Source organism: Leptidea sinapis, chromosome Z, assembly GCF_905404315.1.
Source record: "Leptidea sinapis chromosome Z, ilLepSina1.1, whole genome shotgun sequence".
NCBI classification, from domain to species: Eukaryota; Metazoa; Arthropoda; class Insecta; order Lepidoptera; family Pieridae; genus Leptidea; species Leptidea sinapis.
In genome coordinates this window covers 8,454,888-8,471,801 of record NC_066312.1, presented here as the reverse complement: position 1 = coordinate 8,471,801, position 16,914 = coordinate 8,454,888, and the positions used below count along the sequence as shown (strand labels likewise).

Genomic DNA, 16,914 nt, shown 5'->3' with positions numbered 1-16,914 from the left:
TCCGCCTGATGAGATGCTTGGTCTTCACAATTTTCTTATATGGTGCAGAAACGTGGACGGCGTGCCTGAAAGACCGACGCAAAATCGATGCACTAGAAATGTGGTGCTGGCGGCGACTGCTGAGAATTCTTTGGACTGCGTTTCAGACCAATGTTTCGATATTGGAAGAACTCAAGGTGAAGGAGAGATTATCGTCGACTGTACAAATACGAATTTTCAAGTACTTTGGGCACGTTACACGAAACCAAAACTCTATGGAACGACACAAACCATAACGCTGAAGATCGTGGCAAATGGAGGAGCATTGCGAGGGCCGCATCATCCATCACCGATACGTCTTCTGTGTACCTACAGTCTCATCATGCAACCACGACCACTCTGTCAAGAGTGAACGACTAAGGAGGAATACGATGTCACTGGGCTGATATCATGTAGGACTATTAAAATGGACCAATTAAGATCAAGCTTAATACCAAGTGTATAGAGAGAATGCAATATAAACATTTTAATTAAAAATCCGTCTAACAGTTGCTTATTAACACTTGACCAGTCAGGTGTCATACTCAGAAATATAAATATGATGATGAAAAGTACAGTATTTTTGTAGCAATTATACTTGCTAAAATATAAGGACATAGTACTAAATAAGTTAAAGTTAATCTCTGAGAAAAAAGTATGTACCTAGAAAGATTTATTTATCTGAAAATGGTGCTTTAATAAAAAGGTTATGCCCAAAAGCAATTTATGGACGTGTTTTAGTAAGCGGAAGCCGTCTAACTTAAGCAACACTGATCGGAAAGACAACTGCAATTGCAAATAGGTGTATGCCTGGAATACACTAGTTTAAGTTTCAATATAGTCAAGCTAGTAGCTTTGAATTTATTATAATAATATTCCTTTACCCGCTGCTGCGATACATGACGCATGCCCGCCTGACGTCATAACATTTCGCGACGCTTATAGGCTCACTAACCATAATAAGAAAGTTTAGTGTAGTGACGTCACTGCGATCAAATACTAAGTAAATAACTATTTCGAAAAGTATACATCGTATCCAAAATTATTTTCTTTTGTTAGAGCATAATATAACGTTGATTTACAATTTGATGATATTCTTTAGTCAACTACTTACTGTAAATTTGAACATCGGTGTTTTAATAGTTTAAAAAATTATTGCAATTATTTTATTAAGAATGTAGTATGTCACACCCCCAGACATGAAGTAATAATATTATGATCTTAGACTTGTAATAATATTACAATTAATCTAAGATTATATTTTATACTATATTTAAATTGATTATATTACATTTATACCGCAAAGAAAAACAAAGCTTTAAGAGATTACAGCTTTAAGAGAGACAAGTCTTAAGCTTGGCATTATATTCTTATTATTTGAAAACCACTAGGTAACGCACGCATATTGACGAATCAAAATTGGTTACGCGCTATGGGGTTATCAGTTCGTCTATACACTAGTAATAGTACTAATAGTATATTCTAAGCTAAGATTCTAAGTCTATGGCTAATACAGATAAAGTACAAAAATTATGGCCCATTTTAGTAAATCAAATCTACACTAACGAGTGACAGTTGACAGCTGCCAAACAGATGGATCAGTATTGACGCTTGACATCTTTTTAATTCTTTGTGCAAATTGCAATTTCTACGGACCGTTCAGCACTCCACTCTTTTAAAATCCCGTTATTTAGCTTTCGTAATTCATTTTAACAAAGGTTCTAACGATTTGTGACGGTGAAGTAGTGAAGTAATTTATGTGAAGCAAGATACAGGAATCAGGCAACGGTGCATGGTTCATTTTCACCGTTTTCTAATAAAATAAAGTTGCGATAATATTTTATCGATTAACCTTATCCAAAGTAACATAATACCGTTTATGCTGTTTATTTATTAGTGTTGTCTATTGACCCTGGAAGCTAGCAGTAAAATTTTCGCGTGGTGGTGTAATTCAAGGTACGTATCCAGTTAAATGTCGTATATTTAAGTGACTCAATGCAATGATAACTGTTCTTGTAGCTCTATAAATATCTCGCTGATTTATAAAGACTATGAGACTTGTTAGATCTCTTTTCAGGTCAATAGGAATAAAGTATGACAATATATTCAAGAGATGTGTTCTGCTAGGCGAATTGATATTTAAAATTATGCTCCAACTCGTATGAAAGGTGACGATATTTATCTGAGATCTCTAGCACTTGCTATTGTTGTATTGTTCACTTTTTTCGTCTTTTAAGAAACCTTGGTTTTGTATATTTGTATTATAATGTAGACAAATATATGTCACTGTCATTAACTAGAGGTCATTTAATTAATTACCTATTGATTAGTCTTCATTTAATAGCAATTATATATTTTTAAGCCTTTTTGGTGTAATGAGTCAATTAAGTAATACTATGAAACTTTACTGATATTACTATAATTAATTTTATTGTAACTCTAATAATTATCATTCACAGTTAACCAATACATTGTGTAATGGTAATAATATCAAATACTTCATATAAAAATATTTCTTCTATGAAATTTTATGTTTTTAATGGATTAGAAAATAAAATAAAATTGTAATTACAATGCAGCATTAACTATATAATAGTTAATGTGTTTTATAATATTCCAACCCAAAAATTTTATGATAAACATTGTATAAAGTTGTGCTGGAATGTTTTGTGTAAAACAATTATTTGTATAAAATTATTTCAGTAAATTGAAATATTTTAATATGAACCATACAAATATAATATTTCACTTACAGTTGATTATTTAAAATGTCTAAAATTAGAGAATTGGAGTCTTCAAACCTACCATACCCTAATCATCTCATGTTTTATTATGCAACTTATGGTAGCAATTTAGATAAGGATTATTCAAATGAATTAAAAACCAAAAATTATTTATTATTATAAGTCAAAAAACATATTTTATCGCTTCAGTGAAAAACTTATTGTTATTTATTTCAATCAAAATAAGTGCAACTGCAACATTCAACATATATTTTGAATATACACTCATGGACAAATTTAAAGGAAGATAAAAGAAAATGTATAAAACAAAGTATTATAGATATTTGCAACAATTAAATTTATTAATATGGTTTTTGTTTATTTCAAATTACAAAAGATGAGAAAATTATTGATCAATTCAGAATATAAACAAAATCGAGATAAGAAATAAAAATTTAGGAAACATTCATTTTTGCATGCAAAATAATATTCCCTGATTCTTTACTTTTTGTCTGTCAAGCTTGTTCAAGACATGTTCTACTGGGATTTAATCAGGCGACTATACTCCCCATCATAACTTTGATAATATCCACATTTTCTGGTGCACATTTTCTTGAATGAAAACCATCTCCTATTAAAAAGACGAATAGTACTAGAATGTCAGTCACCCTGCCCTATTTCTGAATGGCGCAGAGTTCCATATGAATTATACATACCCCCATACAAATACCATGACACCACCAATATATGCCAGTTTGCCAATGATGTTGTACTGTGTGTATCTCTCTCCAAGGCATGGTCACAGTTTAACCCTTCTATTGTCTGTCTTAATAATTTCGACTCATCTGTGACTAGAACTTCATCATTCCAACCGTCATGATTGATTCATTCCAGCTGATTTCAGTCTTCTGAAAGTTTTAGTGCACACTGTAACATATCGGAATTCTAAGCACGCTAGGTTATAGGTTATCACGGGCTATTATCCGCAACTCGACGACTACAGCGCGCCTATTTTGCGTGGTTCTAAGCACGCTATTAAGAATAAAACGGTCACCTTTTCACAGTTTTAGTTTACATCCATGTCTGTCTGGTCCATAGACCAGACAGACATGAATGGAGACAACAATTTCTCGCCATAGCGAGAAATTGTTTTAAGTCTGCAGATACATCTTGACAACTCGGTGTCTCACATATTTATACTTGCAATGTTTGTTTGGTCCACATGATTGTAGGTGTAGTTTCAATTCAACTGACAGCCTTAGCAACTTGAGTGGCATTTAGATCCGTTATTCTCAGTGTTTTTGTAAATAATAAACAAGTCAATCAAGACATAAATTAATTAAAGAATTACTTAGACTCAAATTTAAAAATTAAAAAAATATTCTACGTACAGAAAAACATATAACAGGCAGCAGACTCATTACAAGATTGGCGATTTGCGTAAGACAAGAGGTATCACATTTTGAACATTTAATTAATTAATTTACAAAAAAATATGTTATTAAGAGTTATTAGTTTTTCGCCATTCTTTCGATTGGCATCATAAAAGAAGGGGTATTTTTTTTACATTTAAGTCGTTTCGATTCCCAGACGAGGCAAGTAATTTTTAGAAAATCTTTGAATTCAGAAGTACTAACTTTTAAAAATAACATAAAGTCTACTTTCAGTAAAATAGCTTATCTTCGATATTTAAGGTACTTTCCCTTCATGTCCCATAACTTTGGGACACCCTGTATACACAATAATTAATTACTTACACAAATTTCAATGTAAAAATAATTACAAAGTGTATTATATAAAATATCCCGATTTACTTAAGTAAAGAAAAGAAACAAAATATTAATAAAACTTAAAAATAGTGTGGGGGTATATTACATTAATAGACATACTTTAAATAAACAATATTATTATATGAACATTCTTTAATAAATCACCCTAATAATATAATCTAAATATTAAATTAATAATCTTTAGGAAAAATACTTAAGATTATATAATCAATAATAAACAGAGTTTGCAATACATGGATATTCAAATTCAAATATTTTTATTCAAAATAGGATTAAAAATCACTTATTGAACGTCAAAAACTACCACCTATTCAAAATAGACTGCCTCAGACCTGAGAAGAATGGGCGCAAGAAACTCAGCCGGCTTTTTTTATACTTATGTAAAAATATGAATTACAATGTAATATTGTACAAAAAACATTTATAGTTTTTGGGCCTGAGGGTGTTCGCTTCATTCCCAGTGTCTGGTGTCATTTAGGGCTTGAATCCAGGGTGTTTTGACACATTAGGGGCATTGATTTATCATTGGGATCCCCCCAATTTCCCCCTATGGATAGGAATGTAATCATGGGCCATAGCCCATAATGTATATATCTGTTATCTCATATCCGTCTGCTATGAGTTAGCAGAGACCAGCTCTACCTACTGAGGATAGTGGCATAATGCTTACATAGTGTCTTAGTATGCTTATATTATTATAAGAACATATATATTTTTGTTTAGACTGAGCCGTGTCTTGGGGAAAAATAAACCCGGGCACTACGGTGGCCCCAGAAACGCCAGCGCCGGAACCCCAACCACCAGGTAAATCAATTATATTATGTATGCATATAAAACTCGACATATCTTGTGACAGGCAAATCTATATAATTGTTTGAAAGCCAACACTAATAGTTAATAATAGTTAGTAGTTAATAATAGGTAATTCTTTATAAATATTATATGAACCTATTAATCTATATCTTGATGGCTGTAGTTGAGTGTGTAAATAATAATAATTCAAAGACCAAATCCCTCTCAAATAAGAAGGTGAGATACCTGTCTTGTAAAAAACCTACAGTGTGTTCACATTTATTTTGCCTCTTCCTGTAAAGTTGGCTGCATATCATATCCATACTTCCCTGCCTAAAATAGTAAACATAACATTAATTACATAGGTTACACAGTTTCACTTTTATTATGTATTAATTCAATATAATTTCAATTCTAATATGTAAAACCAAGAGTGTGAATTAAAGAATATTATAATAAAATATCTTTTTAATAAACTGTAATGGATAGAGGTATGAATGAGAACAACAAAAGATTATTCAGTGATTTTTTTTTAGTGAAACCTTTAACTGGATTAAGACCCATTCTTAACACTAGACTCAGAAAGCATAAGTTCTTCACCAAAAGGCCTATTATACAGGAGAGAGTAGATATTCCCCAGAATCCATGCATCCTTAGTAGATTGATTTATAAGCTGTCATAATGATAAATTTTAATAAATAATAAAAACTTTTGAAGTATAATTTTATTTTGAATAGGAGCAAACAGTACATTGGATTGTTAATATATAATCGATTTATAACAGCCATGAGAGTTACTATTTGATTGTGGATCTTAACCAAGATGGTTTTATAATGAAAGTGTATGTGTGGTTAAATTAGGAAGCAATATTTAAAATGTAAATTCCACATCAAAATATGCAATGGCAAAAATTAACGTTCAACACATAGATGTAATTTGTTTTTAAGACAATAACGTACCTACGAGACGAGCAAGACGTTCAGCTGATGGTAATTGATACACGCTGCCCATTACAATGCAGTGCCGCTCAGGATACAATTGTGCTGGTCTCCTTGAGGCATAAGATGTTTAGTCTCATTTGCCCTACGGCGCTCTTCAGACCGAAACACGTTGTGGTACCCATAATCTAGTCGGCATCCTGTGCAAAGGAGCCTTCAGGTACAACAAAATTCCCTAGCATGTAAAACAATGATAAAATGGACTAGAAATCATAGATGCGACATTAGCAAAAATGTTTTTATTGTTATTCAAAATTAGCTCATATCGCGAATTGTATCGTGAATTAATGTCAAAATACCAGCGCCAAGCAACAAGTTTGACCACTCATCTTTTTCTAATTTTGAATGTCAAAGGACGCTGATACCTAAGTACTACAATTGAGCATGCTAATAATACCTATGAAATTAATTTCATATTCGCATGTAACTGCTATCTAATAATCTAATACATAAATGAAATGGAGTTACGTTTTATGTAGTAATGAAATATTAAAAAAAAAATGGGCCTTTGTGTTTCTTGTATGTTCTTCTCACGGGCTCTACTTTTTCCGAACATATGGTAGATTCAGTTATTTTAAACAAATATTAATAGTGACGACAAAGCGCTTAGTTTACGCCAAATTGAATAAAGTTTATTTGACTTTGAAATGGCTGCAAATATTTTCGTTACGTTCAAAACGTCAACATAGCACTCACACACACAGCGCTTACATTTTCTACATTTTAAATTTAGGTATTAAAAAAATAGCCATAAAACTAATATTTGGATTTGTCTATATAGAGTTTATTCAAAGTGACCACACTTCAAGCAGTGTTCAAGCAGCACGCTTCCACTTACAATCATACTATGAAATGTTCGCTTCTATTTGCAGTTTTCCTATATCCATATGACATGGGTGCTTTAAAAAGCGAGTATATACCCCTTTAGGCTGGAAATTTTCTTGTGTTTCCTCTGCTGCAAGATATGATCACATATCATCGAGTGACCGATATCAAATCAAATCAAAATCACTTTGTTCATGCAGGAAATGACACTTATGAATGTCAGAAGTTTTCTTTTCTCTTTATATATTTACCGCCACTATCGCCAGAAAGGCTTTAATGAGAAGTGGTTTCAAGAAACTCATTGCCACTCTTTTAATTCAACATTTACAACTTCGTCTTTTTAAAAAATTTATATGAGCTTCACTTGTATGTTTGTAACTGACTCCTTTAGACGCGATTTTGACCCACTTTAAAAGGCCAGATTTCATTCAAACTTTGTAGATTTATCGAGGACCGATGACAATACACTAATTTGATAAGATTATTCCATTATTCAATTTGCAATTGTATGTTTGTAACCGACTCCTTTAGGCACGATTTTGAAAATATATTTTATTGTAAAAAGCGTGGAGTGCTTTTTAATATTATTAAAATATGAATTATTCTACACCCCACGCTTTTTTTTACAATAAAATATATTTTTTACACTAATTTCATTATAAATCTTTTCAGTTACAATATTATTAAAATATGAATTATTCTACACCCCACGCTTTTTTTACAATAAAATATATTTTTTACACTAATTTCATTATAAATCTTTTCAGTTACAATATTATCTAAAGTGATGCAACAAAACATAAGCTCGTTTATCTTCCTCTCCTAAATACCTAATAATGATTTTAAATAAACAGGTGTATTGTATGAATCTTAATTCCACATGACCCTTCCTTGCAAAAAAATAAAATGCATCAGTGAGGTGTTTTTTTAATTCGGTTCAAATACTTTTGGTAGCTACTGAACCAAAATAGTTCATGAATATTAAATATCTACCACAGCTAATCTGTAAGACCCTTTTTTATTTTGATATTGTTTTGTATTATTCAAAATATTAATAATAAGTATAAAAATAATTTAAAATAATGCTGATGGAACATTGAGTCTAATATTATCACTAATTAACATTTACAAGTAAAGTACAACGTATAAAAACTACGTAAATGCCGCAGGTTAAGGTCAATACAATATTTTGATTGTATATTTGTAACTAGACATTGATTTTTATTTTACATACAATTGTTAAAGCACTGTTGAAAATTTTAAGGCTTAAAACTTTTCTTAAACTATTTTCAAGTCTAACAAACCAGTTAATACTAGTTCTCAAGTTGTGGTAGCAACCAGTACATGGCCTTGAATAATAGGCTTATTAGAAATGACTAAGCTTATTATTGTTTTAATCCCAGACTTAAATCTCATTACAATAAAATATATCGTAATCTGAAATGGTTATAGTTTTTGAATGGTGATGGCCCATTATTATTAGATATTATGTGTAGTATATTAGAAATGACAACAAAAAGAATTGTAAAGGAATCAATTTTGAGAAAATAAATGCCTTTATGTCTTTTGATTAGATGTACAACAACGGCGCCTATTTCTGCCGTGAAGCAGCAATGTGTAAGCAATACTGTGTTTCGGTATGAAGGGCGCCGTAGGTAGTGAAATTACTGGCCAAATAAGACGAAATATCTTATGTCTCATGGTGACGAGCGCAATTGTTGTGCCGCTCAGAATTATGGATTTTTCAAGAATCCTGAGCGGCACTGAATTGTAATGGGCAAGGCGTATCAATTACCATCAGCTAATCATCCTGCTTGTCTCGTCCCTTGTTTTCATAAAAAAAACTAAGATAGGTATTTATTATGAAAAAAATATTTGAAATGACATCAAAAAGAATTCTAAAGGAATCAATTTTGAGAAAATAAATGCCTTTTTACGAGATATTTAAACTTATCGCCACCATCCTTACGATTTGGATCGTAGTAAGGAACCATAAATTCAGTTGTTATATCGCACTCGATCAGTTTTCCGAAGGTGACGTGTATTATAATGAAAAACGTTTTCTTTTTACGGCCACATGTTTGTTTAATAGTCCTCGTCTGACAATAAACAAACACGTTAAATATTGTGAAGGCCGTGATGTCATTATTTTCGTTACACAATCGTACATAAATACGTTCGATGTAGGTATATTATGTACTATCATATCTTGTGCCATAGGTTTTACATGCTCCTACATCCGATTTTTTATTAGCTACTGTAAGAGAGAGGGAGAGGTATTATATATACTAAATATACTTAATAATTTTATTATGATAATTATATCGGGGATATTATATCGCGCTGTAGATTTTTATGGACCCCAATGGCCTTGAAGTGCAATTGCAACGACAATAACACTGAACTACAGCCAATGTCAGGATAAATATGTACAAATCATTTTGTATTTATTGTGCAATGGAAGGAGAAAAGACATATCGGTCTCCAGTTTTAAAGTTATCACCGCCAAAAATCGTATTCTCTTGCCATATTGCCTGCAAACATCGCTGAGAATAGTTCGTTCTAGAGTTTGGCTCTGCCTAATAAACTCCATTTTGATAAAGGCCACTCATACAGATGGTATATATGAATTGCACATTCAGTTCAATTGCTTGCGCATCCTAACAAGTCAACAATTGACTGGGCTATAGACTACGAAAGGTAAAGCAAATAAACAGGCTAGCTAATAAATATACAATGCCTAGAACTATCTCAGACTGATTTAACACTTCTGTGAAGTCAGTGCAGGTTATCTATAGATCTGAAAGCTGGACGTACAGCTGATGGTCATTGATACGCTCGCTCAAGATTATTGAAAAACCCAATAATTCTGAGCGGCAATACAAATGCTCTCGTCACCTTGAGACATCTTATGTCAATTCTCATTTGCCCAGCAATTTAACTAACTACGGCGCTCTTGAGACCGAAACACAGTATTGCTTACACTTTACTGCTTCACGGCAGTAATAAGCGGCGTTGTGGTAATAATATGGACATAAAGGTGATATTACAAATATGTATGATACAGAAATAATAATCAATAGTAGTAAATTTTATAATTGACTTATTTTTATCATGGACATTTTTACAAACTGAACCGAAACGGTATGGCAAAGCGTTATGAACCTGAAGCTGGTCACAATAGATTACTAAGTCCTACCATACCTTTCAATTTTCAAAAATAAAAAGAACTAGTTCATAGTACTGAAGAGTAGTTACGAATAAGCAAATACTATATTATGTACCATGAACGATATATATTAGAATTTAGATAGACTATTGTTTTATATTGTAACTAGCTGACCCAGCAAACGTTGTATTGCCGATATTAAAATCGCGATACAAAAGTAACTGTTGATCGTAGATGGGTGAAAATTTGAAGTTGTACCTATGTATTTTTTAATGCTGACTCATAATCAAACAAATTTAAGAAAAATGTCAAAAAAAAAATTAGTGTGGACCACCCTTAAAGTTTAGGGGGATGAAAAATAGATTTTGTCCGATTCTCAGACCTATCCAATATGCACTCAAAATTTCATGAGAATCACTCAAGCCGTTTCTCAGGATTTCAATGTTTAACACCATGACACAAGAATTTTATATATTAGATTTATATAAGGCCGACGTTATATCTACCGGTTATATATTTTATTATATAAGTTATAAATCTATTGAATTGGCTGATAAAATAGTAAAGTACCAAAGAGTTAAAATAATTGTCCCGTGCGTTTAAATAATATAGATATATGGTTTGTCTCCTATATAATAGATGCCAGTGAAATATTATTTGTTTAAATTAATAATTGCTAATCTTTTACTGTCGAAATATTCAGCCGCTCATTGTCTCATGTCTCAATATTTTTACCCTCTCAGGAATATCGATTTACTACTTTTGCTTTTCCACGGGAATCCCACAGACGTTTTTGTGACTGCGTGTCATTTACGGTTTGTAGTTGATACTTCTTAATAATTAAAACTTATTTTTGTATTTGCTAGAGTTTTATTAATTATTTGCTAGAATTGTATTTTTTTACATTATTATGGCTACTAAGATACATCAAGGATATATACTGTAATTTAAAAAAAAAACACGAAACATACAAATAAGAATAAATTTAAGCAAGTAAACCATTTTCATTATCAATACTATTACAATATAATATCTAGATATAACCAGATCATTGTAATCTATTAAAACAGATAAAAAACAATATGAGTATGACAAATTTATAAAGACGTGAAATATTTTAATTTTTTCGGCTGAAATTATCAGCAGTTAATGAGTTTACTTAACCGCCAGAGAAGATTGAGTAATTCGTGCTTAGTGAACAGGTGCAGCTTTGTGCAAATTCAGGGTAATCCATGGTTCAATTTTAAAGTGTAATTGTATTAGTAAGAGGTTTTACAATATGATTTAAAGTTGACTACCTCTATAATATACAAGTTGCAGGTTTCAACTCCTATTTCACAAAATTTAAGCTGGCAGGCGTTTATCTATAACCAACACAGTGCTCTTCAATGAAATTGAAGACTTTAACATAATACAAATAAAAAAAAAAACAAACCGACTTCAAAAACAATATATATAAAATGCACTAAAAAGTATAAAAATAATTGCGTATTTTAATACAATCTAATTAATTAATCTAATTCTAGTTACGATAATTGTTATTTTTGGAGACGCGATATTGAGTTGTTCGTAAATTTATCATCCACTTAGCTATACGTATGTATAGCAAATTTAAGACTGTTATGGTTTTCTTATGGATGCCGTTGTCAGATCTGGACCACACGAGAAGCACCAGCTTTCAAATAAAAAAAAGAATTATCAAAATCAGTTTACCCAGTCGAAAGTTTTGAGGTATTGAAACATAAAAAAAAAACACACCGACGAATTGAGAACCTCTTCCTTTTTTGAAGTCGGATAATAAACGTTCCTAATTATGATACATTCAGTTAGCAATATAATAGATAAATTTGATTTAAAAAAAAATGAAATGTGTAATCAAAGAAGAGAATAGGATAATTTGTTGTTTATGTAGTTGTTATGAAAAGTTGTGTCAACAGAACAGTGTAACCGGACGCTCTAATATAAATAACCTCGACAAAAATTACCAATTCTGATATCATCGATTATTCGGCTTTTCTTCTGGGTTTTCCTGAATAAATCACGTGTAACAAAAACCGTTCCCTTAAATCAGTTTATTTATAGTTGACTATAATTTGTAAAACTAATATAAGTTTTGGTAGTGTTTAGGTTTCAATTATCATGTTTACTCAATTTAAATTATTAGTTTTAAAAGTCGTTATAATATATTAACCTACTTGTAAATATATTTTTTGCGCCGACCCATAATCTTAGATAAGTTTCAAAAAAAGTATTTCTTTTTATTTCGGATTTTTTTTACGAAATTTCACTACACGGCTTTTTTGTTTTTATAACAGATCTAGGTAGGTTTCATGTCAAACCCGTGTTAGACGAAGTTTTCACGCCCTTCATGTTCCAGGAATCTTTATCTCTTTCATCGTATGTATCTTAACATAGCCCCTTTACATACACTTTAAAGAGTTTAGTCCGCAATCAATCTTTGACGGTATGAAAAATGATCGTATTTCGCTGTGAAAATGATTTGATTGTTTGATATTTATTATATTGTTTCCCATTAAACATTCCTTTGTTTGATTATCGCTGAGTACCCTATGTGTTCCCTTTACTTGTTACAAAGTGAAGACAAAGCAACTTAGTCATTTGTGTGCTACAAATGGTCATTTATTCGACACTCTCGCTGATGGTTCAGTAGATTGATTAAAGCCGCTCCTAACGTACGTACGTTCCTAATAAAACTGTGATTTATTTTACTTTAAATATAGATTCAAATTATTATTAAATATATATTATATCAGCTTTATATGGATACAATATAAAACTACCACCCATTCGAAAAAGTATGCCTCAGACCTGAGAAGAACGGGCGCAAGAAACTCAGCGGGCTTCTTTTTTTTTTCTAAAAATATGGTTAGAATGTAAAATCGTACGGGGCGGTCGATCCATTCCCAATATGTGGTATCATTGAGAAAGTCATTATGTTACCTTTACCACACAAATGTTTTTTTGACAATTATTTTGAATTTCGTAATAAATCTGTTTTGAATATTTTCTGGGGTCTTGTTGTAAAAGCATATACACCGCCCCACAAAAGACTCACTAACTCGACTTAGCCGAGTAGCAGGCATTATTACACTTTGTGTTCTGAAACTTTATCTGAACATTTGAATTTACTTATGCAACTGGTAATTCAAGATAATTATAAATATGTGGTCATACTGGATTTATACGTTATTTTCAATCGATATTTTAAACGATATGATATAAGATTCTCAATTGACCCACATATTATTTTAAACCACCTTAACTAAAAAAATAAATGCATTGTTAATCCTCATAGCAAATTTGAAGTCAAAGTATTTATTTATGTGGTGTATAATAGAGATATGAATCTGCTTCGTAGACGGAGAGAATGGTGTAATAAAGCATTTATTACGTATTGCTTTAAACTTCCCCACGATACCCTAAAACAAATAAGCGATAGCTCGTTTCACGAATGCTGATCGGACATTTTATATGCTTATATATATATATATTTCATCAGGATGAATGTTGTATTGTATGTTAGAAGCTTTCGTAACCGCCTCATGGGCGGTCAAAGGTTTAATAAAGTTATTACGTGTAATAGTGTCTAAGTTTTTACTTCACTGTGTTAGGCAGTGGTTTTGTGCTAATTGTGTTGACAAATATGTTCGGTCACCTCTACGGTACACTTAAAGGCTATTTTCAAAGCAAAGGGAAGAAAAATGGTTTGTTTCATTGCATAATATAGAAACGCCTCATAGAAATAGCATTGTGCACAGTTTATTAACCAGTTATACTAGCGTTTGATACCTAAACGGATCACTGCCTAGTAAAATATTAAACATTCTGAAGGTAGTTTAAAATTTCCTTATTAATTGCTTATGTTATATGTACGGTTCCTTTGTGGCTAGATATTTTTGTGCTCGTTTTGATACAACGTATTAATTTTCACGTGTTGATAATTCATAAACATTTATCATGAATGTGTCAAGGTGAGTAAATCATATAACTCGCAGGTATTTCAATATTTTCTAATGAATACATTGATTAATTTATTAAATAGTGTATTGAATACATGTTTTTCGCATTTATTTCTGTATATTTACCATTAAATTGACAATAAACTTAGTGAAGCAAACCCACATTCTCTTGCAACACCAGAGGAATCACAGGAGCGTTGCCGACCTTTAAGGAAGGTGTACGCGTTTTTTTCAAAGATACCCATGTCGTGGTTAGGTTAATGATAGAGGAAATTCACGTTGAATGATGTAAGGTAAATTCTAAATGATGAAATTCAGTGTAAGTGATTAAAAAGGAAATCTCTCTTTGCTAATGGACAATAAAAATACCTCTTAAAAATAGTGTTGATTATTGTGCCGTGCGTTGAAGGAAATTCTATATTTTGTGATAGCAAGAGCAGTGTTATTATTGTATTGTTGTTCTGTGGTTGGATACAAATAATATGAAATAACTTTGCCTGAGAAACGAGGGGAGAATGTTGGCGGTTCGTAGGAGGGCCTCAACGCATCCTAATACTAGGAATTGTACTTTCTCTCGAGTGATAATTTACACAGGGGAAAACAAAAGTTAAAATTTTGCAAATCATTTGTAAATATTAATTTTAGGAGTTGACAGCAGAGAGCAATGACCTGTATTAATACTACTGGGCAGGCTGCTCCATATGTTTGAATGCAAATTTTTTGTGCCTATTTGAAGCGCCATTCGCGAGCGTCCAGAGAACTAAATTTGACGTATAATACAAATGACTGCGAAGGAACGTACAATAATCTGAAGTATTTTTGCATTTTGCATTAATTTCGTTCATTTTCCGTGTTATTTATACTTCAAGAATCAACGTAATAAAGTACACAATTTTTTTTGTAAATAGTTTACCACCATCTATCGATGTATGCTGCGGTTGTCATAACTAGTTTTAGTACCGCAGACTCTCGCTACATGGCCAATAGCGCCAAAATGGCGAATATCAAACAGACACAAAAGCACTTTGACAGCCGCCAGTCCAGTGGTATATAGTAGAGGTCAGTGGCAGAGAGTGTAGTCTTTTCATTTTTTTTAACAGGTTGTCACATAGTTCATATATGCTTATAAATTCAAACAGGTGGGTTGTTATCCGGCAAAATTTTATATAAAGAGCCAACCACAAAGAAAATGGGTCTACCTCGTTAGTTAACCAATTAAAATGCAACATAGTTCAATCGATATTAATACTTTTAACTATTATTATGTTAATTATTTTGTCGTACAAATTTATGTAAATCGGTGACGTCAGCATCGATTGACTTCATCAAATTGTTACAACCAACCAAGCACTAAGTGAAATCTCAGTAAACTATCCAGCCAGCACAAATTCGCAAATAAGTTCCTCATGTTTTTGTAACAAGTACTTAATACATTTAATGTTTGTTGATTCGATTGCTTGTGGATTTACGGCTGTTTTCAATAACGTATCTCTAGTTACGGATATATTGCTTTCACCGTTTAATGACAAAATCTTATCTGTCGATAGGTTATTGAAATGTAAGTAAGCGTAAAAGTATAGATTTGTCTACCTCTAGTGTGTTAAACTAAAGATATATAGCTTACTAGCTGACTCGGCAAACGTTGTTTTGCCCTACAAATTATTTATAGACTTTGACCGTTTCTTGGACATTGCAACATTACTTTATATTTCTAAAATTAATTTTTTTTCTAAAATAAACGTAGTCTAAGTTACTGCTTATTACATCAGCTACCTGTCAATAAAAGTCAAAATAGGTCCAGCCATTTCACAGATTAGCCGTAACAAACTGTGTGACAGAAAAAAAATAGTAAAAATTGTTATGTTGGTGTATATATATTCATATAAATGTAGTAAAAAAACGGTTGTTTCAATATTACAAACAGACACTCGAATTTTATTTATATGTATGCATAGTTTGTAAACGGCCGTTAAGCAGTAGTTATAAATTGATTAAGCTATGTATGCTAGAAAAGACGTTATTTACAGATATTGTTGGTTTGCTCATTTTAGATGCTGTTGCAGGGGTGCTGGAGATGACTGGTACAGATAATATCCGCTTTAGCGGTCACACTATTGACAAGGCTACTAAGGCCAAAGTCACTCTAGAAAATTTCTATACGAATCTCATTTCTCAGCTCTATGAGAGGAAACAAAGGTAAGACTGATTAGTGTATTTATTGTTTTTATATTTCTTTAGGCGCGTTATGAAAAAATTATGAGAGTGAAATTTCAAGATGCGCGCGCATCACTTAAACACAAAAGTAACAGAGTGAAGTTGGTTCCTAAAATTATCTGACGTTTGCGACATTCGTTATTGTTTTTTTTTGGTTTCTTCGTCCATTATTAGGACAGGCAAAGGGCTCAAGCCCGTACAGCCGTATTCGTTATTTAATAATTAATTAATTTAATAATTAATATAAATTTAGTCAAAGCCATCGATGCAAGATTTTTACAATATTGTTCTTTCTACAAACGTAGAATAGCACGAGGAATAAATAATTTTATGGATTTTCGCTTTGTTAGGTCAAAGAAGTATAACTTCTTGCGTGCATACATAAGTACACACACCTTTTTTTCG

At 31.8% G+C, this 16,914-nt stretch overlaps 1 protein-coding gene across 2 annotated transcripts in view; it reads left to right on the top strand.

Moving 5' to 3' along the window:
- The first annotated feature begins 1,664 nt into the window (after positions 1 to 1,664).
- LOC126978354 (serine/threonine-protein kinase tricornered) overlaps positions 1,665 to 16,914 on the top strand; it is a 34,412-nt gene continuing 19,162 nt past the window's right edge. For both annotated transcript variants that reach the window (XM_050827109.1, XM_050827108.1), the window contains exons 1-3: positions 1,665 to 1,974; positions 5,255 to 5,335; positions 16,347 to 16,491. In XM_050827109.1, the coding sequence (XP_050683066.1) occupies positions 16,370 to 16,491 (122 nt within the window). In that variant the 5' untranslated portion in view covers positions 1,665 to 1,974; positions 5,255 to 5,335; positions 16,347 to 16,369. The remainder of the gene's footprint in view (positions 1,975 to 5,254; positions 5,336 to 16,346; positions 16,492 to 16,914) is intronic.